We start from the raw sequence: 21,495 nt of genomic DNA, 5'->3' as shown, positions 1-21,495 counted from the left end.
GAACTCATCTCCAGTGGAACCTCAAACTCTCCCTCCAACGTCAACAGCTGCAAAGTTCCATAGTCTTCGGGTCATTTACTAAATGATGGAGTGGAAAGGGGGAAGTGAACGTATGGACCCAAAAGACTGGGGGTGGCATGTTTTGGATGGGAGATTTATGCCTATAATGACCGATCAGCCTGCGGCACCACCAGAAATACTAGATGTTGTCCGCTGTAGTTGCAGGAAAGACTGCAGCACAAAGAGATGCACATGCAAAAAACATGGACTCCCTTGCACTGCCATTTGCGGAGAATGTCGTGGTACTAGCTGCACAAACTCACAGTTGCCTGATTTATCAGATGAATATGACCCAGAGGGGAAGAATTAAGCAAAAAACAAACCCGGAACTGATATAGGGGGTGCCAGAACCAAGAGCAAAAGGGTTGAGGATCCAGGCTGGATTAGAGGCCAGTCTAAAAGCAGCATTGCCATCACCCATTGGCAGTAGGATGATTGGATGAAGATTGGGCCGATGTATTTGTTATACATATGAATGGTGTTTCTGCCTATGCAAATTAGGACGTATTCAATAAGTGTGGAGCTCATATGCATATTCAAATTAATTTCAAAAGAAACTTGTAATACAAAAAAAGTTACTTTTCATGTATACTTTTAATATGTAAAGTTTTATTGTGGTAGGAGTAAAGGAAAAAATTAAGCCTATTTGGGTGTATTTTGGGCATATTCGATTAGTGTATAGCTCATTTGCATATTAAAATATTTTTCAAAGAAACTTGTAATACAAAAAATTTTACTTTTCATGGGTAGTTTCATTGAGTAAAGTTTCATTTTGGGTGTAATGTTGCCTGGCCTTATTGGCACACATCTCGGATTGATGAGAATTTAAAATATTTCCTCAACTAGGATTTCTTAGGACTTTTAGTATGTTGTTCTGGACACCTCAGAGAAATGATCTAAGTTGCAAAATTTGTCTGTCGAAAAACGCTACTTTGCCTGGTCTATAGGCCTTAATTGGTAGGCTGTTTTTTTTGTTGCGCAAAGCTAGCACTTTAGTTCATATTGATGTCTCAAAGGTAACGGCTGACGATTTTCTCCCCAATTCTATTGAAATAAGTGAATTAGTGAAATAATCAGAAAACGACGTCCCTAGTACATTCCATTTTATTGGTCCAATATAATTAAATCATTTGAGGTAAAGGTAACAGCATCAAAACAACATAGATGTACAGGGTGTCCTTCAAACCTCTCAAACTATTTTAAACATCAAAATTATTCATTTTTATGAAGTCAACAGTAAACAATTCACACCAAAATGGGAACAGTGGGATAACTGTAAAATAAACTGTATTTGTCTTATAAACATTTAGGTTCAAAAATACAAAAAAGAGAGCTCTTTCAAAGGTGCCCTGTCAGTTGAACTTTTTCTCAAAGATGTTCTGCCAAATCATGTAAACAGAAACACGTTTGCAGTGAATTCACTGCGGACGACTGCATCTAAAATAAATAAAAAATATGCCAAGATTGGTTGTAAAGTAAACATCGGATGTATTTCGATAGCCTATACCGCCATGATCATGATGATGGGGAAAACTATTCTGTTGCAGTAGGCTAGAGACAATTACCCCCAAATAACTTAATTGAAATTTCTATTGTTTAATTTAACACGGCAGCAACATATGCATTCTCCCATGCGGAAATAAAGCTAAGGCGATGTGTTTGAGCAAAAAAAAAAAAAAGGTGAAGGAAAGACAATAGGCCAGTACAAATACCGGTATACTAATTTCCCCACTGATCCCAAGACAGATTACTTTGGTGTTGGGCCTCTAAATGTTGCTACAAAACTTCACACTTGAGTTTCACTTTGTTTGCCACAAGGGGGCGGGGTTTACACCGAGTGATATTTACCTATCGTGAACAAAGTCTCATTCTATATTGTTTAACGTTACATTAGTTTCATAAAATTAAGAGATCACTTTTGGGGGGTATTTCTAGTAGTAGTCAACAGTATACATGGATTTCAATGAGGCCGCCCTTTATAGTATTTGAATTTGTATTCCTTTTTCAGAGATTGAATAACATTGCAAAATGTCTTTTCTATTGCTGTGCTACAGGCTTTGTATATGTGTGTAGCCCATTTATCGCAATAATAATATCTGAATCTGAATCAGAGGCAACACAACCTTTTCTTTCATAGTCACACAAAGGCAATTATTTAAAACATAAAGACAAAATAAAAAGAACATTTACAAAATGCTAGGAGCTTCACCTTTAACTCAAACTTAAGAAGAACAGAACATAATGTACAGCTTTTCAGATTCTTTCAATGTAGACATTAACCAATGCTTCATCTACTTTAAATCAACATTCCAATAGTATGGACACATACCTCCGCTCTCTGAGTAAACTAAACTGATTGTTATGTTTAGATTTCCATACAGCTTACAATGAAAGGTGCCTGCTTGAACAAGGCTACATGGACATCTGGTGAATGAAAAACACCCTGGGTGGGTTAAGAGGAAAGTAGTAGAGGTACACAGGAATACACAACCCACCCTCATGTCAAAAGCACTTTCTTCTAGGCACACCTCAATGCTGGTGACCTCACGGTCTCTGTCATAGCTGTGACTGCAGTAGGCCTAGCTCCTGTCTCTCGGTTATACATAGCTGTGACAAGAGAGCCTTGACTGCCGAAGGCCTATCGTCAGTTATCAGTCTTCCGCAGTGCAAAGCAAAAGGCTAAGGCTGATTGTCACAAGGCTGAAAGAGAATAATTAACCCACACAAGGGTGAGCTGATCACAGCCTGGCAATCTTAACCTATAAGGCCTGACTAGACTGAGGCTGTTAAGCACAAGACGGAGTCATCATTTACCTGTTTTGTTTTGCAGTTTCAGAAAGGGTGACAGATAGGGTAGGCACCACACATCAGACATGGGTTAGACACACATCCACTTAATGAGATGCATAATACCTTCCATTTATTTCCAAAACATTGCCACATGAACATAACACATCTCTGAGGTTTATGGGCTAACAGTGGTTTATAAGTGATGGCTGCATCAATCAGAAACAAACAATAAAGCTTTTTTTGCGCTGGTGTGCCACAGGAGAGGAGACATACTGAAGAGGGAACATGAGCACAAGCCAATTCTGATGGACTCTAGTCTCGAATAACCAGAGTTATGATGACAACAGTCTGGAATCATAGTAGAACGTCACGTCATTATTGCACCTCACTGGCTGGGTTTGGGGGTAGGAATGAGTGGGTGGTGGAGTAGCGAGACCGAGGATAGTGGGTACAGATGAGAGGTGAAGTTATTCTTACTAGCAACTAGCCCCATCCAGTCATTGCTGAATAACCATACAGTAACACTCAACACACAGTAAAGTTCATTCAATAACTGGTTTAACAACTGAAGTCAACTTAGGTTATGCTGTCGCCTGTGTTTACAAGGCCTTATTGACTATCTAGTTATTAAGGTTATTTCAACCTGCCCACCACCTAACTACATACACACTGTGGCTAACCTAGCTCATCAGTACCAACAGAGAGGATTTATCCTTCTCTCACACCAGTATATCCTTGAAAAAAGTGAGGCTGAACATAGCGCCACACATCACATGTATAGGCTTGGACTGGAACAGAGCTAGAGGACTGTGGAGAGAGACAATAGACGTACTGTACAGCCAAGGCCCAATGTGACTGAGAGAACAGGAGCACCATGAATAAAACCAATTCACACACACAGATGTAGTGGCATTGTGTACACACTCTGAGCTGCCCCTAGCCCTGCTTCCCAGACAAAGTCAAAACAGGAAATAGGCATAGAAAAACACAGGACGGGATGATTATAATGCATTACAGGGGAGCCTCCTCCTCATTTTCATGTGGTATATCTGTTTCTAGGATTGCTGGGAGAGCTTCCTAGTAGTGCCAGCCCATTGTATTGCAAATTTAAATGATCAGGTTTGCCCATGCACACTGAGCACTTGCAATAAAGCTACGTTTATAGCATATGGTATGGATGGACCACAAAGGTTCAATGTACAGAGGGAGAGATAGATAGGGAGGGAGAGACAGAGAGAGCAAGAAAATGAGAGTGGAGAGAAAGAGAAGGAAGTGAGTGAGAGAGCAAATGGGGCAGAGAAAGACAAAGAGAGAGAGAGAATGTGTGAGATATAGCAAGAGAAGACAGAAATTCAGAGAGACAACAAGACATAGACAGTATTTCTGTGCAGTCTGAACACAAACTCCTACTCTGACTGAAAATCATACGCTGTGCGTAGCCAAATTATAGGTCAGGATCCGCCGGGAGCGTCCAGTCACAACAGCTACAAACAGCAACCAAACAAACAGACCTCAACGCCAACAGAAAGCGTAAATCGCTTAAATGAGACGCTGTTAAACGCAACCTGATGATGCTGCCAAAATAAAAAATAAAAAAATTCACACACACACACATTTCCACACATTTGACATGGGAGGGTTACTTGGCTTCATACATATGTAAAGGATGAGTCTTCAGCAGGATGAACTAGATACACAACAGGGCCACTATTCCTTCAATTTTGCAATTGCATCAACTTTGTGGGAAATAGCAAAAAAACGTTTGCCTCAGAAAACTTGTGAGCGACCACAAGGTGACCAAAATGTGACGATCCCTTCACACGACACCTGGGCTCACTGTGAAGCTTGGCTCAGCCAGGCATAGATGTTCCACAACACACAACGTCCTTCATCAGCGAGCTAGTGGTCACCTTGGGGCAGATTCCACATGAATATTCAGTGAGAGGTCAAACCAGGGGAGACGGGTACAACCTTCAAAAAGATGCAGGCGTCAAACAGAGCAGCGCCCTGAACAAGGGCTAGGGGAGGTGGGGTCAACTCAACATGGCTGAGCTCAGTCGTATAACTCTACAACCACCAGGTTCTAGTGGGGTTCTAAGACTTCAGTACCAGACTTGAGGATACGTCTTCATCTTTGGCCAGTACAAACTCTGGGCAGACCTTCAACAGTCTTTTCTTGGATTGAAGGATGAACCGCAACAAAAAGAAAGAGTCAAAAGAGACAAAAAAAGAAACAAATATAAAAAAAGAAAACAAAAAAATACCGCTATATCTCCCGCAACATACAGTATTGAAACAACAAAACAAGAGAACCAGCATAAGTTATAAAAGGATTGGCAACCGTTTGCCTTAAAACTACAAATTATCTCTAAAGTCTCTGTCTCATACACACACACACACACACAAAACAAAAACTGTACATGTTAGCTTCCATGATGCCCCCTCCATGTCCGTCCATCTCACAGTCCTCTGGGAGAGCCTGTCGGAGAGCTTCTTCCGGGCCTGTGGCTTAGCCGATATGGTGTGCTTATGGCGTACACTTTAAAGAATGAGAGTGAGCTGTTGTACCGTACTCTAACCCCCAGGCAGGGCCATCGGTGGAGGACATCACAAATAGACATACATAAGGGAGCAGGAGGAGGAGGAATGGGACCGAAAACTATAATTATAATAATAATACTTGCAGTCTTTATCAAGTCTGTGAACCCCTCCCCACACATGGCTCTAAGGGCAGACCCCAACCAATCAGGGGATCCCCACACAGGTCATGTGAGCGCTCCAAGCGACACAATTGGGCCGTGGGGTGGGGCTGGGGCTTGAGAGGCGGAGCATATTGCGACAGGTGATATCAGCTCAGCTTGTTTCCGTTTTGGTGTTTTCCTGTCTGTCCTGTAACAACGGTATGATGGACTCCCAAGCTGCAAGGCACTGAAAACACACACACACGCACCCACGCACAAAACAAAACATCATCAAAAAGTGTTCACTCTCAACCTTAAACATAAACAAAGCTGTGCTAGTAGACAGGTCTTAAAAAATGAAATTGTTTTATATCTGTAGAGCAACACTCACAACATTGGTCTCCAAATCGGAGCAACATTAACGTTGTTGTGAGGGTAACATTAGAGTACTGGATTAGAGGACAGAGTTAATCTAATGAGCGGTTGAGCCATAATGGATTCTAGGAAGACATAAAAGTCTGCGGCCGCACCGCTCTTTTCATAGCAGAACAAGATGGATGATGCTGCAACCGGTTTCTAAACCCCAATCCCTGCTTTTCTCCTCTCGCTCTGGCTGGACTCTCCCCAGTTGGCAGTGGCGGCTGGAATTTTGCAGGGCTGTGTCGATGTTTGGCACGGTGACTCAGTACTAAAAGGTGAGATAATTCCACCGGAGGTTCCCAGTTAAAGACAGGCCTGGTTGCAGCACTGAACCAGGCTTTCGTGTGTGTGTTTGTTTGTTGGTGGTTAGTGTGAAACTCAAACAAGTTAGTGAGTATGTGTCTGTGGTCTAAAACTATTGTGTAGATTTCACGTTTGGCTGCATCTTGCTGAGAGAGCAAACATGCCAGGACTTGGCCACTATTGCTCTGCTCTCATTGTCCTCTCTGTCCCCTTCCCCTGTCCACTTTCAATCCCAAACCTTTCTCTTTCTCTTTACCGCTGTCTTTTCCTACCTTGCACTTTTTTTCCCCACTGACAGTCTACAATAGCCTCTCCTCCGACATGTTCTCTCACTCTTTTTCTCTCTCCCCTTCACTCAAGCTTTCTCTCTCTTTGTCTCTCTCATTGACTTTCCCTTTTTCACGTACTTCTCTCTTTACTCTCTCTCGCTCTTTCTCTTTCTTCTCTCTCTCCCTCCCTCACCTTCTCGTAGTACTATATGTTTAATACAATGCCGGTAAGTTCTTCCTTGTTATTCTCTGACGTCTTCTCCCCTCCCTCCATCTATCTCTCTCCATCTCCCTCTCTTTCTCTCTCTTTCTCTCTCTGTCCCCCTCTCTCACCTTCTCGTAGTACTGGATGTTTTTGTCGGCCGTGCCGGTGAGCAGCTGCCTGAAGTCCTGTCTCTTGTTGTTCTGCCAGCGGTCCCAGTCAGCCTTCAGGTCGGCGTTGAAGCACTCCGCGCGGTCCTGGCACTTCTCCACGTCTGTCGGGGTCTGCCACGGGCACAGAGGGCACTCAGGATGACACACACACATACACAGGCACACAGAGGGCACTGGCCATGGCTGGCAAGCACACGCACACACACCCTGCCAAGCTCTTCCTGCGCCAAGCCTTGGCAAAGCACAGCACATACGCCCCTGACGCCACAAGAGGAAAAAGTTGCTCTCCACTTTGACTTTTACCCAGGGAGAGCTTCTCCAAAACAGGCCACAACATATGTGGACTACACACAGCTAGTCTATCTATCAAGGGTTTCTATTTATGCTGAGACAAGTAACAGGGATAACACCGGAAGAATGGCTTCAAATCAGAACACGAATTGTCATAATTAGAGTAAGCCTGTTCCCCATAATGGCGGATCGATGCTAAATGCCAAAAAGAGAAAAATCATCAGTTGTTTTAACATCAGAAATGCAACTCTCATTGGATTTGCAGACTTACCGCCGTTCTCTCTTCTTTGCGGAAGGCCACGGCTTCCAGCTTGCCCTCATACTCAGCTTGCACCTGATCTCGCTTCTTCAGGACGGTCTGTGGGAGAGAAGCAACGCTTACTGGCACACAGAGAATAAACATGCAGACACTACACACTTGTCTTGATTGACTCTTACCCTTTTGCTCAACCAACTACTTTATTTTCTTCTGTCCTCTTCCTAGGCCTGCTACATTGTCGCTCTCTGTCGCCCTCTCGCTCCCCCTCTCTCCCTCTCTCCCTCTCTCTCCCTCTCTCCCTCTCTCTTCCTCTCTCTCTCTCTCCCTCTCTCTTCCTCTCTCTCCCTCTCTCTCTCTCTCTCACTCCATCTCTCTCTCTCCCTCCTCCTCCCCATCTCCCCCTCTCTCTCTCAAACATCTCCTCCTCCTGGGCTGGTGGCCCGGCGGCTGAAGAGTGATGGGGCGTGCAATACGAGGTGTTTGCTGGCTGGTGTTTTGCGTGCCGTCAGCGCAGGGAGAAACTGCTGAGTCTCTTCATCTCTCCTCATTATAGAAATAGCAAAGCTTCCAAGCCTCCGCCAACTCCAGGGCCAGTAACTGGGACTGGCGCTAACTGGCGCTACCGAGCAGCGCCAAAACAGAGACAACCCACAATGCAAAGCTGTGTTTTCGGTAGTAGCATATTATCTGGTTATATTAGAAGATCTCGGAAGCTCTCATTCATTTCAAAGTTATTGTGATCGCCTTCGTTTTTTAATTCCATCTTATTGACTGTCATATTAACTATGTGCTATGAGAGGAGAGAGAAAAGAAAATACAATTAAAGTTCAAAATGGAAAGTCTTGGGCCAATTACTTTTATGAGCAATCAACTCTCGCACAATAACAGGATGGTTGTGTGCGTGAGTGTTTAGATAATTAGCATACCAAGCCGGATAAGTATGAAAAACAAAGTCAAAACAAAAATGAAAATGGTCTCTCATTACTAAAGAGAATGAACGAGGTGCGAAAACAATCTTCTCCACAGGGAAGAGCGATTCCCCTGAATAGCCAGGCTTGTGAGGCGAGCAAGCAGTAGCTGTCCCTGAGGTGTCTCTCCAGTGGAGGGAAGGGCAGGTTCCGCAAGGCAGCTTCCCTCCTGCATGATGCAGCAAAACACAAGAACCAGGGCTAGAGCAGCCGCTAACCACACAGACAGGGGACACAAGGCCTGTGGCACTGACGGAAAAGATTATGTGTGTGTGTGTGTGTGTGTGTGTGGTGGATAAGAGAGGGAATGTGTCTGTATCATTGTGCGCCTGTGTGAAAGAGAAGGAGGAGCAATGACTTCCTCCAACTAACTTCCTCATGAAAGTGAAATTTGCCACTTTTGAGCAACAGACTCATTGAATGTTGCACATTTGTATATAGTACAGCTTTGTTTTTCAGTTCCAGCTAAATCTGCGTTGTCCTGTTTCTGCCCGACTGTCATCATGTTCCAGGCTGTTGAATGACCCTTTCCTGGGACTAATTAAGGACCAACTCACCAGGAGACCCACACCGAACAGGAGAGCCAGGCCCACCTCCTGCCTCCCAAAGGCTCTGAACCCCCCCCCCTGCTAGCATACCCCCATCCCATATCTGAGGGTGTGTGACTTTGCTTCAGACAACACAGGTTAAGGCATGTGTTTGCTCACCTTCATAGACTCGATGTAGAGGACGTACTCTTTGAGCACGGGCAGGAAGTCGTCGCTCATGTCCTCGGTGAGCTCCTCCAACGCTCCCGCGCAGTTGGCCACGCAGCCTGACACGCCCTCCAGCGGCTCCTGCAGCGAGCCCTCGAAGCCCGCCCAGCTGGAGTACACCGGCCCATATTCCCTCAGCTCCACCAGGTACTCTGGGAGTGGGAAGAGAGAGAGATAGAGAGAGGGAGAAGGAGAGGGAGAGGGAGAGAGAGACAGTTGACAAGCTCAATTGTTAATGCCACTTTATAAATAGAAAAAATGGAACTGAATTAGTTCAATTCAGAGAGAGAGAGAGAGAGAAAAAAAAAAGAGAGAGTGTTGGATAGGGAGATAAAGAGAAAAAGGGAAGAGAGGTTGGTGAGAGAGAGTCATTGTTAGAGTGATAGAGAGATGGGGGAGGCAGAGAGAGAGAGAGGGGGAGAGAGAGAGACAGAGTGGTGGTTAGAACAAGATGGAAAGAAGTAGGCAGGCAGAGAGAGTAATGGAGAAAACCGACTTAAGCCTAAGATCGGAACAGAGACGGAGTGGTTAGAGGGATGGAGAGAAACAGAGTGACACAGAGTGTAGTGGAGGAGTGAGAGTGAAAGGGAAAATCAAAGAGAGATAAATGAGTGAGATGAGGATTAAGAGGGTGAGAAAAAAAGAGGAATAGAAAGCTGAGAGGAAATTATAGAATGATGGTAACAAGTAGAAGAGAGGAGGGAAGAACAATGAGACAGAAAGGGAAAGAAATCATGATGAAGGGATGAACAGAGACAAAGCAAGAGGGATGACTACACAGACAGAGTGGAGATAGTAACAAAGATGAGCACACTCCGAAACACTTACACTGACGTTCGGAAGTTTTGAATCACTGAGAAATGTCCTTGTTTTTTAAAGAAAATCACTTAATCAATTAAAATAGCCCAATATCGATCATCAATCTAGCGCCGACATTGTTAATGTAAATGACTATTACAACAGGAATGAAATATCCACATAGGTGTAAAAAGGCACATTTTATGCCACCATTACTCCTGTTTTAATGGCACTCGTTATGTTATATTAGCTGGTCTTACATAATCATGTTTAAAAGGCCAATTCGTCATTAGACAACCCTTAAGCAATTATGTCTGTTTGGCTGAAAACTCTGCTGTTTCAGGAAGCGATAAAACCACCCTGCTTTGGTTTACTCCTCTGGAGTGTCACTACTGCAACTCGTCAGGCTATTACCACCCAAGAAATTGGCAAGAGATGAAGAAATCTGAAAAAGGTGTGGATTTTACCAGGACAGAAAGACAAGCTCGAGGCCCTGGTGCACAACTGTGCAGGTGGATAAAAAGGTCAGAATCTCTAATTGGAGAAACAGATGCCTCACAGACTCTCTGCTGGCAGCGTTCTTAAATAAAGTAAATAGAACTCATAAAACCCCAGTCTCATCTTAACAGTGGAGAGGCTCTGGAATGCTGTTTCAAAGAAAGTTTCAAAGAAACAGCCATATCCGAGGCTGGCCAATGAAAGGAAAAGACTTCAGCTACAACAAGACAGTTACCCAAAACACTACAAGTCCTATTTATGGAAGAGTCAGTCAAGCTGTAATGGTGCAAAGTTCATAATAGCTGCAAATAAAGGATTTTTTAATAAAGGCAAATATTCAAGAGCAACAATGTAATTTCAAGCTGAAATGATTATTAATAGTTCTGTCAATGTCTTGACTGTATTTTCTCTTTCCTGGAAAACATGTCCTTTTCTGGGTGATTCTAAACTTTTGAACGATAGTGTTGCTGAACAAAGTCTGTTGTAAAAAAATTAATAGTCAGAAGGTAAACCCTGGACAGAGAAGTACACTTCCTCTGAGCCCCATTTTTCTAAGTGCGTACTTGAGGGATATCAACACATACATACATGCTCACCCATAGACTGCTTACCTGTTTGCTCTTTGATGATTCTCTGTGCTATCCTGTCAATGGTGCCCAGCTTCTGCGTGAACACGTCTAGATAGTCACCCATGGCGGCAAACTCCAGCGGCCGTCCCCTCAGCTTGTAGCCGCCCGTCACGTACTTCACCGACTCCCCCATCTTGGTCAGCAGGGCCAGGCCTTGCTTCTTATATGCGTTCAGGTCCTGAGCAACACAGATGAAAGTCCTTACGACAGGTAAGATTTCCACCTACACATATATGTCAACTCTTACAGGCATATACATCAAATCTGATTTTTGTTTTAAAATGTATTGTATGCTTCTTGTTTTGACAACAATAAAATAACGCATGAACACACACTACGGTATATAAAGAACGTCAACCGGATGCTTGATCCCCCAAAGGATTTTATGGAACTATAGAACTGATTTTTCCAATGATACAGATGGCCATCCAAAAGGGTTTTATGCCTGCAGGTTTATTTCTATCAATTGTTACTGTAAATACAATACGAACTTATAAATTCGTTTTTATGAAGGCAATAAAGGTTTAAAAACCGGTGGACCCCAAACTCCTCAACACAAAGCTACATTTCTCAGCTGCGTTCTGTAGATCCTTACAGTTTAAGTAGCCTTGTCTAATGTAGCAGATAGGAAATATAGCCCGCCTAGGCTGTTACCTATGCTTTCAGACATGGCCCGTGAACCACGGACAACAGTGGCTTGGCTTGGCTAAACCAAATGCTCCCAGAGAAGCTCCAAACATATTCGATGTATGCGTCATGGCCAGCTGACTGATGGCGTACGGTCTCTGACAGATAGCAGAAGAACGACTAATCATTCAACATCCCACTGGCTGGGATTCCACAGTTTTAGCTGAGGGTGCAAACGCTATTGACAAGCAGCGAGGTGTGAAAAAGATGATTCCCAGCCAATAAACAACAGTGAAAAAAATATCAAGGGTCTGTGGGCATGGCTGTGCAGCTCTTATTAATAACTGCTGTCGGCCATCTTTTAAGTGTCTCCCTAAATAATTACCCCCCTTGGCCTTTTATAACGGGATCGATAATGAAACGTCCATTAAAACTGACCTGATAAATCTCAACCTGGGCACCCACACCATCTGCCCTCAGGCAGACACGACTAGCTTGGAGAAAATGACTGCTCCTTTATGACTACAACGCACAGAACACACTCTGGCTTTAAACTAATTTAGGTCATAATGTACTGTGCCTTTATGACAGGAGTGTACATAATCTAACTCACATTTATGACCAAGTCATCCATGAACCAGGCTACCTTTATCATATCGCATGTCCCCGTGGATGCATCACGTGCAATTCACTGTCTATATGGAGGCTGTTGTTCATGGCCTGAAATATACTTATTTACTTCCTTTATAATGTAATTTTATAAATACAGGATTATAATCATTATGATAGTGTTTTCTTTCAATTAAATATATAAATATATATATAGGGAGAGAGAAATGTATGTGGGTCACATAGCTCTATGATATTGTTCTACCAGGGGCTGAAGAAGTAAGAAGGTAAGAAATTGTTCTGGAAATGTGCGGAGTGAAATTGGAGGTTAGAGTGTGTTTCCTGCGAGAGCAGAGCCGCTTACTTTAGCAGAGAGGAAGACGTTGAAGTGTTCATTGAAGGACAGCACCGGGTGGTCTGCGACCCTTTTGAGGAACTTGTCCAGCGCTTTTCGCCTCACCTCGACAAACTCTTCCGAAAACCGATCCACAACTCCCTTCATCACAAACTTCTCTGGCAGGGGCTGGGGGGCAGGGAAGAGGAGAGAGGGAGAGGGAGAGTGAGAGAGATTGAGAGGGGAGAAAGAGAGAGAGGGTGAGTGAGAAAGAGAGGTACAATTAATAAAGGCACATACACAGAGAGACTTAGAGAAAGGGGTTTCCATGGGGACAGGTTGAAATAGAGCATGCATTTCCGCAAGAAAATGTGAATGTGATTAAGCTGCAGCAGCAGTCCGCCGTTGCATACCGTAACCCGTTGCCCTACGAGAGGAAAGGTCTGACTCTCCTACCTATTGGATGAGCAATATGTAACATCTGGCAAGGAGCAGGGCAGTGATTCTCTAACAGCATTGACTCACTGACATTCTGGCACACATAGGCAGACAACACACACTCTGCTTTTAAAATATGAATTACTCAATGTTCAAAAGGACTTGATGGTCTACATTCATTGTGTGCAATGCATCGTGATCTTGAAGAAATCAGTGCCAGTTCAAATGATCTGACTAACATTACTTTCATGAACAATATTGCAAACTCAAATCTGATTTGGGATTTAAACCATACCGGTAACCACCTATGACGAGGTCATTTTTTTGACGCTAAATACAACTGAATGAAAAATACACCAATTGAGCATTTGTCATCCAGGTGTCTGCATGTACATCTTGCATGTGAGAAATGAGAGAGGACACGGGTGCGCAGCCCCTCCCTCCAAATACTTAATGTCGTCGGAACTTAAACCGACAACAGTTCAAATTTTGGAGGCACAAAGGCAGTAGGTGGATTGCTCGTAAGATGGCAGCATACCGCATTTGGTACGACCAAAAGCAATGACTGACATGACTTTACCTGTAAGAAATAGAATCCTGGTACCACATCTAGAAGCTACAGTATGAAACATCTTACATATGCGAACACTGGTTACAATGAAGAGTAGGCTATCGTCATTCATTGCAGCACAAAAAAAGGCAAGACATACTGTAAATTGCCTATGAAACCATCCCTCTGCATGAATTCTCTGCATTTCAGTCCGACCATTTTGCAAAAGAGTTAATGGGTATCATGAGGTGTAAGATGTGCACTGAACCAATGGGGGGGGGGGGGCATTATGGGTTTCTGGGTTCTGGTTTTATGCTACTGAGAGGGAGGGCTCCCACTACCTAACTCTCTGCTCTGAGGAGAGAGAGTCTCCTCTCCTCTTAGAAAGAGGATACTCAGTGGTGTACAGTGTTTACGGTTCTGCTGCTGTAGTGGGGGAGAGCTCCCACTAACTACTGCTATGACGAGAGTATGTTTCCTCTCCACTCAATTCTCTCCAACTTCTCAGTCAGGGACTGAGAGGATATTTCATGGGTGATGTATGGCTCTGTGGTGTTTGGGAGGGCTACCTACTGGTATGAGGTGAGTGGGCTGAGTCTCCTCCAGCTTGAGCCGCAACCAGTCAAAGTCCTGGTAGCGCCGCCTCAATGAGTACTCCGGCAGGTCAAACTCCACCCTGGTCGTCTAGAGAGGGAGGGGGGAGGAGAGGTGGAAGGAGAGAAAGGGATGTGGTGGAGAAAGAGAAGGGGGATTGGGGGAAAGAAACAGAGAAAGGGAGAGAGAGATGTGAAGGAAAGGAGGAAAGATTTTGCTGACATTTTGAACGTACTCTTTGCTTACAGGGGTGGACAAATCATGACTTCTTCAGCTAAACCACACTGAAAGACTACTTGTCAAGATGATTACTCCATTTTATGCTTGCCTGGAATCTGCCACGGACAAAGCTTCCTGTTTTTACCCCCATTAGTCTCCAAAGAAGAAGGCAAAAACACTCAGATGGACACAGTTAATTAGTTAATGGGTAACTCAGTAAGAAAGCATGGCAACCATCACAGGGACAGTGCTGAGGTTGGAACATAATACTTTTAACCGCACAAATCCTTTTGATTCCATGCCATTGTGCAGATGGTTATGCATGTTTGCTATTTTTTGCTGAGCTTTCTGGTGTAAGTCTATTTTTTCTCTCTGATGTGCTCTGATGTTTCCTTGATGCGCTGTGGTTAATGGATCACAGAGACTTTGCCAGTCTTGAGAGTCTGAATTTGAGCAGAAAGCTGAGGTGGCCATTTGCCGGCCAGGGGGCCTATTTGAACATCTCCATTAGAAGACTGAATTACGACCCTGACTGTCAAGCTTCCAGTTTAACAGCAAGATGAATGACAGAATCACATAGAGCGATGTTTAACTCATTTCTGCACACAAACTAGTGAAAGCACAATCAATGCCACAATTATATACACTTTTAGGGCAGCGCGCGCGCGCGCGCGAGAGTGTGTGTGTGTGTGTGTGTGTGTGTGTGTTTGTCAGGCCCTGTTTAAAACAGGGACACTAATAGCAAGGGCAGTCATGCATGCGTTATCAGAGACAGATAAGGCCTGGTTGCTGTGATACATCACACATTGGCAAGCTCAAACTCTCTTCTCAGTCATGTCTGTGGTAAGAAAGAGAACCAACAAAATAAAGAAACTGAAAAACATTTTCAACAACATTCTTTCCCCTCTGCATGACAGGTCCAATAGGGAGTGCATGGCACAATGAAAGTGGTGGCAGAGTGTGAAGTAAGTGTGTGTGTATTTGTATGGGTGGGTATTTGTTGAGGGGTGTGTGTGTGTGTGTGTGTGTGTGTGTGTGTGTGTGTGTGTGTGTGTGTGTGTGTAGACGCGGGGGTGGGGGTTGTTTTGCTGTTTAATTTCTATTTCAATTAGCACATCAAGCTTCCACTGACAGCCTGCACTGACTCGCTGTTAGGTTTAGCAGAGGCAGCCCAGGACATTAACAGTTCTGTCTGAATGGACGTTTCTTCATCGCCACTCCGTTTAGACATTCCCCAGCTCAGCAGATGACTTGTCTTAAGTCTGCTATAGCTCATCACCACGGATTTTTTGCAAGGCATCTCACACATGGAAATGACCTGAGCAATTTTCATTTACATCTACGCTTATTCATTTACATTTTACAAGATGCTTTCATCCAAAGCTGCTCACAAGTAAGTTACAACAATCAAAGTACAGATGAGGGTAAGCATCAGATACCTGAACCTCGCTTGTAAGTTGCAATTTTGGATACAAGTGAGATCCATTCAGTTGGGCCAAGCTGTGTGTTGATATTCAGAAATGATTGCCCATTTCATAAATCACAGTCTAACCTTGGGAGCCTGTGTATTGCCTATCAGTCTGGAGACAACGGTGTATGTATGTGTAAGTATTTGTCTTAAGTGTGCGTGGTAGCCCATCATAATGTTACATAGTTTCTCTATGGGGGGGCGATCTTCTTCAGAAGCATTTTATTCATGGAATTGGTCATGAGGCGAGATTTTAAGCAACTCATTGTGAAAACAGAGTTCTAGACAGGAAGCAATTACTCAAGGAAAAACTGAAAAATCAGCAGTTTGAAGAGAGTGCGTGCAGTGAGGCGCTGGGACACAGAGGAGGCAGAAGGATGTGTGTGTGTCTCTTGTTCTTCCCCTTTTCCGGCTCCCATTGTGACATTTTCACAAGACCACAACCGCTCTCCTAGGGGCCATCTGCAAAGCTACAGTTCTAAATACAAACATCATCAACTCAGAGATAATCACTCTATGCAGACCCTCTCTGGGTTCTCTCAGCGGTTCTCAAAACAGCTGAAAACCTAAGAACCTAAATCTAACCTATTTAATGTCAAATATTAAGTTCTTAGTCATTCCAAAAGGTCTTCAATGGGCTCTTTACAAAACTAAGGTTCTAAACAATAACATTACCTACCAAATGCAGTTACTTTCTGCAGACCCTCTCTACTTTTAAGAAGGCTCTTAACAAAGCTAGGGCTCTACAGGCAAATAATCACCCAGGCAACCCACAGCTGATGTTAACGTCACAGTTGATTCCCTGACCTTTGTTGAGACTCGGTACGTGATATACGTCTCCATGGTGGACACGTGCTTCTTGGGGTCGTCAACAGTGACGAAGAGGTCACGGGTTTCGCCGTCCAGGTCATCGTCCAGCTGCAGCCGATTCAAAAGGGAGGAGGAAGAGGCGGGGCTAGACGTGTCCACTGGCGTCCCATTGGGTAGGCTGAGATCCTGGGAAGAGGGGCAAATCAAAATGTTACTCCAAAGGAAATGGCATCACTAATATATATTTAAAAGAGTGGAAAACTACTATGAACAAGGAAGACTGCGGCCACTGTTTTTTGTAATGCAGACTGTGCTTAGCAGCAGGATTTATCTAACAGGAAAACAAGAACAACCAGTCCAACAAGAAAAAAAGAAATCCCCAATGATCATTTGCTTCCTGCAATCTGACACTGGCCATATATTCAGTCAAAATCAAGCCCAGAGTTATTGTTTTCAACAGGTCTCCCAGGCAACAGGCAATGGAAAAGCCAATCAAATATCTTGGACTATTCAGCTACTTTTGACAACACCAGAAGACGGACCACACACAGCCTGTTAGAGGATCACTAGAAGAGAGCCCAAGAGTGACAAAGAGCACCAAGTGGAGGAACAGTCTTCAGACAAACACATGTCTGACTTTGAATGCAGAAATATAAACAGGGCAGATATGGCTAGCTTTACTACAAAGTATAAACTATTTCATATAGGCTCATAGATACAAGCATACAAAAACTCCTCCTATAGACACACAAACAAATGATAAAGCAGCAGACACAACGGACGTATGACATTAATCACAGATATAAACATCAAGTACAAAGAAACATAGACAGTAAACCTACACATGTACAGCTACAAACCCATACACAAAGCACTTCTGACTGGGCCTGTAGCCAAGCTAACGACCGATGGCAAAGAGCAGAGGACAGCTAGAGTACAGTATTGTACTACAGGAGACGAGCTAAGGGGAGCCCAGGCATGGGATGGGGTAAAAGGACGGGCGCAACACGGGGCGGACAAGTGATGCCAGTGGACGGGGGACCACAGTATGGGTCACTCTCCCTCACACAGATGATGGATTGATGATTTATGGTTACTGATGATGATTGATGATGATGATGATGATGCCGCTGCGTAGTGTGGAGCTAATAAAAGCCGTTGCGAGTGTTCCAGTCTTCAGTGTTACACTGGCCCACTGAAAGTCAACGGGACAGGGTGAAACTGATGGTAGGCAGATGGCAGTATATGTCTGTGAGAAGTGGGTGGCTGATTGTTTTCTTTTTTATTCTAGTGCGGAAATAATGTGTTCACTAACAAGGTATGTGTGATTGTTTTGATGACTATGCTGTGACTTCCGCTCTGTCCTGAATGTGAGAGCATAGTAAATGTTCCTAATCATAATCATCTGAGTGCGTGTCCACATGCAATTGAGCTGCAACGCAACCCCAGAGCGTCCGCCGCACCAAAAATAACCAACTACAACTACAACTGCAATTTTTATCTCGCACAGTCCTTCTTTGCCGTTTGTTGCTGAAGAGCCACTCAAATTGTGGAATTTCTTCTCAAGGATCTTTTTGACTGGCTCCTCTTCTTTGAAAGTGATGAAGACAAACCCTCTCCTTTTGTTTGACTTTGGGTCCAAAGGGACCCATATATATATATATATATATATATGTGTGTGTGTGTGTGTGTGTGTGTGTTGCAGGTGTTTGACCGAGGGCGAGCCTGCCACAGTGAGGGGTGAAGGACACAGATCTGTTTATGAGGCCAGCCTGCTGCAGTCTCTCCACACATCTGCACCCTTATACACTTCACTGCCGGCCTCACACTCCCACGGCAGGGAACCCAACCAACCACACACAAACACACACACACACAAACACACACACACACCAGCAGTCAGCAGACGGAACCAGCTTAGCAGAGAGGGGGGGGGGGGTAAAGAGTCTAGAAAGGGGGTGGAATGAGTGATTAAAGGGAAATATTGCGAGAGAGAAAGACAAAGAGGGTGAAAGAGAAAAAGACAGAGGGAGCGAGAAGAGAGAGAAGACAGAAACATATGCAAGTGGAAAAGGAGAGAGGAAGACAGAGGAAGGGAAAAAAATGTCTATGTTCAAATTTTAGGGCTTTTTCTTCCTCTGAAATTGGGTTTAGCCTCTGATGTTTTCAATGAGGTAACTATGTCACTTCTACATTCTTCCTTGTAGGTGCTTGTGCACCACATAGCTCTGTCATTAAGTAACACACATGGCTGTTTGGCTAGATCCGCATCATCCTTGTGTCAACTCTGGAGCCAATTTCTGCTTGGCTGCTTACAAAGCAGTGAAGAACAAATAGTGGGGGACAGAGTCTGTAAACAAGTCATTAAGTGCATCCTTGCAAAGGGAGACAGAGAGACATACTGTATACTCTGTTAACCTGGTTCATGCACATTCAATAGAAACACAAATAAACCAACAACAGCCATGACAAACATATTGCTCGGAAGGAGGAGTTAGCATACGCAGAAAAAGGAGTTAGGACATTACACCATCACCATACAAAGAAAAAAACATTGAAACTATGTAGGCTAATTATTCCCGGTTGGCTATACCTCATTAAATAATAGTAATAATAAAACTGAACATTTTACTGATTCAGACATGACACTGCTGTTCCTCTTCTCTCCTTATATCTATATAGATCTAAAGAACAGGGTGATGAATGGTGCTGGGAAACGAAAAGCTGGTTATCACTAAAGGAAAGTCGACCCTGGGTTTAGAATATCTATCAGAACAAGGTCGGAATCCCTGATAAAGTGTAATGTAGCATAACGTGCACATTTTTTCAAAGTGCCTGAGGTAGTAAGTTAAAGCTCCAGGCTTCCACCAAAGTTTCTAGACTCTTGCTTGAGCCAGTCATAGGCTATTCAACGCAGACATCATGTGATGGTCCATTTGGCAGAGGGTAGCTGCCAAATACCTGCAGGCATGTCAGACAACAGGCAGTGGTGAGGAGAGAAGAATGCCCTCTTACTGAGCACTAGTTGGTGAAATCAGCCAAACTAAGACTGAAAGTGCACAACCATCTGTCAAGTCTTTCCTTCAAGGAGGACAACTCTGCGTCCAAAGGTCCACATTGGCTGTCTTGTGGACCTTAGATCACACTATCACAAAAATAAGGGCTATCCTTCCTCACGATAACAAATTACGACTGACCCACACAGCCCTGGGTATAGGCTTTAGCCGAGATACTAACAGCAAGCAAGTCAGACCGCTCCCCAGTCATGCTATGTGCACAGACAAAGGAAGCATTTTATTATAGGACTGGTAAGGTTTTATTTTAAAGGAACAGTTCATTTTCTTAGCAAATGTCCTATAGCTAAGTAAAAACATGCAGTGACAACAAATTAAAATGAGTTGTTATCTTGGTGATGAATAAACACAGTATTCAATTTTTAAATGTTTAAATGTACTGCCAATGTGATGTCACAGGCAGGACACAGGGTCATTGTATTTCGGGGGAGAGAGGGGGAGGGAAAAGTACAGTGATTGTAAGATCAAGTAGCCTACTGCGTCTACACACACATTTCCATCTGATAAAGCAATTTTGTTTCTCATAACATGGAAAAAACTTTTTTTAAGGGCTTATGGATAAAAAAAATACAGCCCCCATTTGACCTCATTGCTGGTAGACTGAAAAATAAACACAGAATGTATTTGAACTAAAAGATAGGAAGATATCAAAAAGATCATAGTAAGCTTGCCACCAACTACTTCCACGAATGGCCACAGGATACATTTAGAGTGGGTTCAAATGCACTAACAAGTTTTCAATAAAGGATATTTTTTTTGTTCTGCTATTGATTGCCCCACCCATTGAAGTGTAGCTCATATACAGTGTATCAAAATGTTGAGACAGTTACCAGCATGTTTTTATTTAAAAAATTCTATCACAGACACAAACCAACTCTTCAACTGTATTGCAGAATGGTAAATATTTCACAAAAGGTAATGAACTGTGAATTATTTGCGATCACAACAGAAATGCTTAGGTTGGTTTCACATCACTCACACTGGGGTTAACACCTTTTGAAGTCACTCTCACTGCGATTTCATATTACTCAGATTAATAACACAAGTGTATTGTGTGGGCTGAGGATAACCATCACATAGGAAACGTGTCTATAAAACACCTTTGCAAAGCCTCTGTTCAAACGTGTTAAGATCACATTTGTTTAGATGTGCATCATCCTGGAGCCCTCGGCGAACTTTGTTTGTTTGATGGAATCAGGATTGCGCATTTGGGATACCGTGACCATTGGGGTGCATCCGGTCAGTCAGTGGTACTCTGATCAACGTAAACAATGTGAAATGATGAGCTGCCACTTACCTTCTCTCCGATGCTGCCAGTGGTGTTGCCTACATCTGGGCTTGGGGTGCGAACAGACTCCTCCGCAGAGAGAGGGTGGCAAATGTCTAGGATGGATTTCGGTCCTGACGTTGGGAGCGTTTTCGGGGTGCTAGCACTCATGGTGCAAGCGAAGAGGACAAGTGAAAGGACTGTTCCGCAACACTCCCCGATCCTTAATTGCCCTCAAGTGATGTAAATGTTTGTGCTTCCAGCAAAGCCGTGTACACTGGACCTGCACACATCTGTCAGCTGACCTGCACTGCGCAGTTCCGGAAGTGTAATGACAAGACCGGAAATAATAAAAATGATGATAATCACATGACCAAATTGTCCGTCGATAGGTGTCTGTTAGTGTTAC

General features: G+C 43.7%; 1 protein-coding gene across 1 annotated transcript; it reads right to left on the bottom strand.

The window, feature by feature from the left end:
- Nucleotides 1–1,146: 1,146 nt before the first annotated feature.
- Nucleotides 1,147–21,395, bottom strand: snx30 (sorting nexin family member 30). The gene is made up of 9 exons (XM_012834115.3): nucleotides 21,117–21,395; nucleotides 16,743–16,931; nucleotides 14,228–14,338; nucleotides 12,697–12,855; nucleotides 11,079–11,274; nucleotides 9,124–9,323; nucleotides 7,461–7,547; nucleotides 6,857–7,009; nucleotides 1,147–5,778 (listed from the first exon to the last, which is right to left on the bottom strand). Exons 1-9 carry the CDS (start codon nucleotides 21,255–21,257, stop codon nucleotides 5,704–5,706), a joined length of 1,311 nt encoding a protein of 436 aa, XP_012689569.1. The 5' UTR covers nucleotides 21,258–21,395; the 3' UTR covers nucleotides 1,147–5,703.
- Between the last annotated feature and the right edge of the window lie 100 nt (nucleotides 21,396–21,495).

The sequence above is a fragment of the Clupea harengus genome, chromosome 12, assembly GCF_900700415.2.
Source record: "Clupea harengus chromosome 12, Ch_v2.0.2, whole genome shotgun sequence".
Lineage (NCBI taxonomy): Eukaryota > Metazoa > Chordata > Actinopteri > Clupeiformes > Clupeidae > Clupea > Clupea harengus.
This window is presented reverse-complemented; position numbering and strand designations above follow the sequence as displayed.

Bases quoted from the DNA above. Each gene is read 5' to 3' on its own strand.
- snx30 (XM_012834115.3), bottom strand. From the start codon at position 21,257: ATGAGTGCTAGCACCCCGAAAACGCTCCCAACGTCAGGACCGAAATCC. The intron at 16,932-21,116 runs GTAAGTGGCAGC...CCCTCTTCCCAG, and splicing joins CTGGCAGCATCGGAGAGAAG to GATCTCAGCCTACCCAATGG. The intron at 14,339-16,742 runs GTCAGGGAATCA...CTCCCTCTCTAG, and splicing joins CGTACCGAGTCTCAACAAAG to ACGACCAGGGTGGAGTTTGA.